The 1,202-nt window shown below is 35.3% G+C and overlaps 1 protein-coding gene across 1 annotated transcript in view; it reads left to right on the forward strand.

Annotated features, from left to right (window-relative positions):
* The window catches only part of LOC106874945 (probable G-protein coupled receptor B0563.6), a 12,731-nt gene extending 11,994 nt beyond the window's left edge, over positions 1-737 (forward strand). Inside the window, exon 2 of the mRNA XM_014922865.2 lies at positions 157-737. Within this exon, the coding sequence (XP_014778351.1) occupies positions 157-346 (190 nt within the window). The 3' untranslated portion in view covers positions 347-737. The remainder of the gene's footprint in view (positions 1-156) is intronic.
* Positions 738-1,202: the final 465 nt, after the last annotated feature.

Below are 1,202 nucleotides of genomic sequence, written 5' to 3' on the forward strand. Positions count from 1 at the left end.
ATTGAATTATTCTTTATTGTTTTTTCATTAATATTCACCCACTTCCCCTTTCTCCTTCTCCCCTATATACTACTACTACTACTACTACTACTACTACTACTACTACTACTACTACTACTACTACTACTACTAATGTTGAAATTCTCTCGTCCACAGAACACCTCTCTTCAAATTTTTGCGAGCATTTTCGAATTTTCTGATGACAGTCAACCACTCCATGAATTTTGTGATGTACTGTGCTTTCAACCGAAAGTTCTGCCGTGTCTTCCGCATGACCATTCACAGGTGGTGTTCAGTGTTTGGTAAATTTTCTAGAAGTAAGTCTGATACAATTGAACACATATAAAAAAAAGGCAGACGTTAAAAAGTGAATTCAAATAATAAAAAAGTGCAAAATACAAAAGCAAAACGGAATAAAAACAGGAAAAAAAAGCGGACCAGAAAAAGATAAAGAAACAATATGAACTGAAAACAATTTGATAAGTTATTGTATAAAACTGCCCAAAATACAGAAACATTATGCATTCTATGTCTTCTCTTTTAATGTTCCAGGTAGAAGACAACCACCTCTCAACCATCACTCTTCTCTTCTTCGTATTTTCATTTTCTCTCGCTTTTTAAATCTCTCACTCACTCTGTCACATATTCTTTCAGTAAACTTTACCTCTTTTCATATCATCTATACTATAATGCTTACATTTGCAATTTTAAATTCGCAATATCATTTCCATCTTTAATATTATAAAAGCAATTCTGTTTAAAATCACATTGCTTCAATTCTTTAGATATTCTTCAAAAGTAGCTGTAAGGCCTTTAAGACTGCAAAACAGCCGTGACATGTTTACCCAAACCCCGCAGGTAAAAGACACATTAGCAACAATGAGTTATTGTGACGGTTTTTCTTCCTCATTCATTGAAGATACCCAGCATTCAATATCTTGTCCACTACTAAGATGAGCAATGCTTCGTTCAAACAATTGCTACACAGAATGCGTTCAGAGAAAATTGTACTTTACACTTGTGGCTTCACTGATGACTAATGAGCCCAGCTCTTGATAGACATATACGTCTGCAGACGAAACTCCATTCACTACACTGAGGGTGCGTTTTCGAGTAACTCGCATAAATTCAGCAAGCAAAATGCGTGTTACTTCAAGATTCTCCACTCAGTTCATGCACACACACACACACACACACACACA

The sequence above is a fragment of the Octopus bimaculoides genome, chromosome 1, assembly GCF_001194135.2.
Source record: "Octopus bimaculoides isolate UCB-OBI-ISO-001 chromosome 1, ASM119413v2, whole genome shotgun sequence".
Taxonomy (NCBI): Eukaryota; Metazoa; Mollusca; class Cephalopoda; order Octopoda; family Octopodidae; genus Octopus; species Octopus bimaculoides.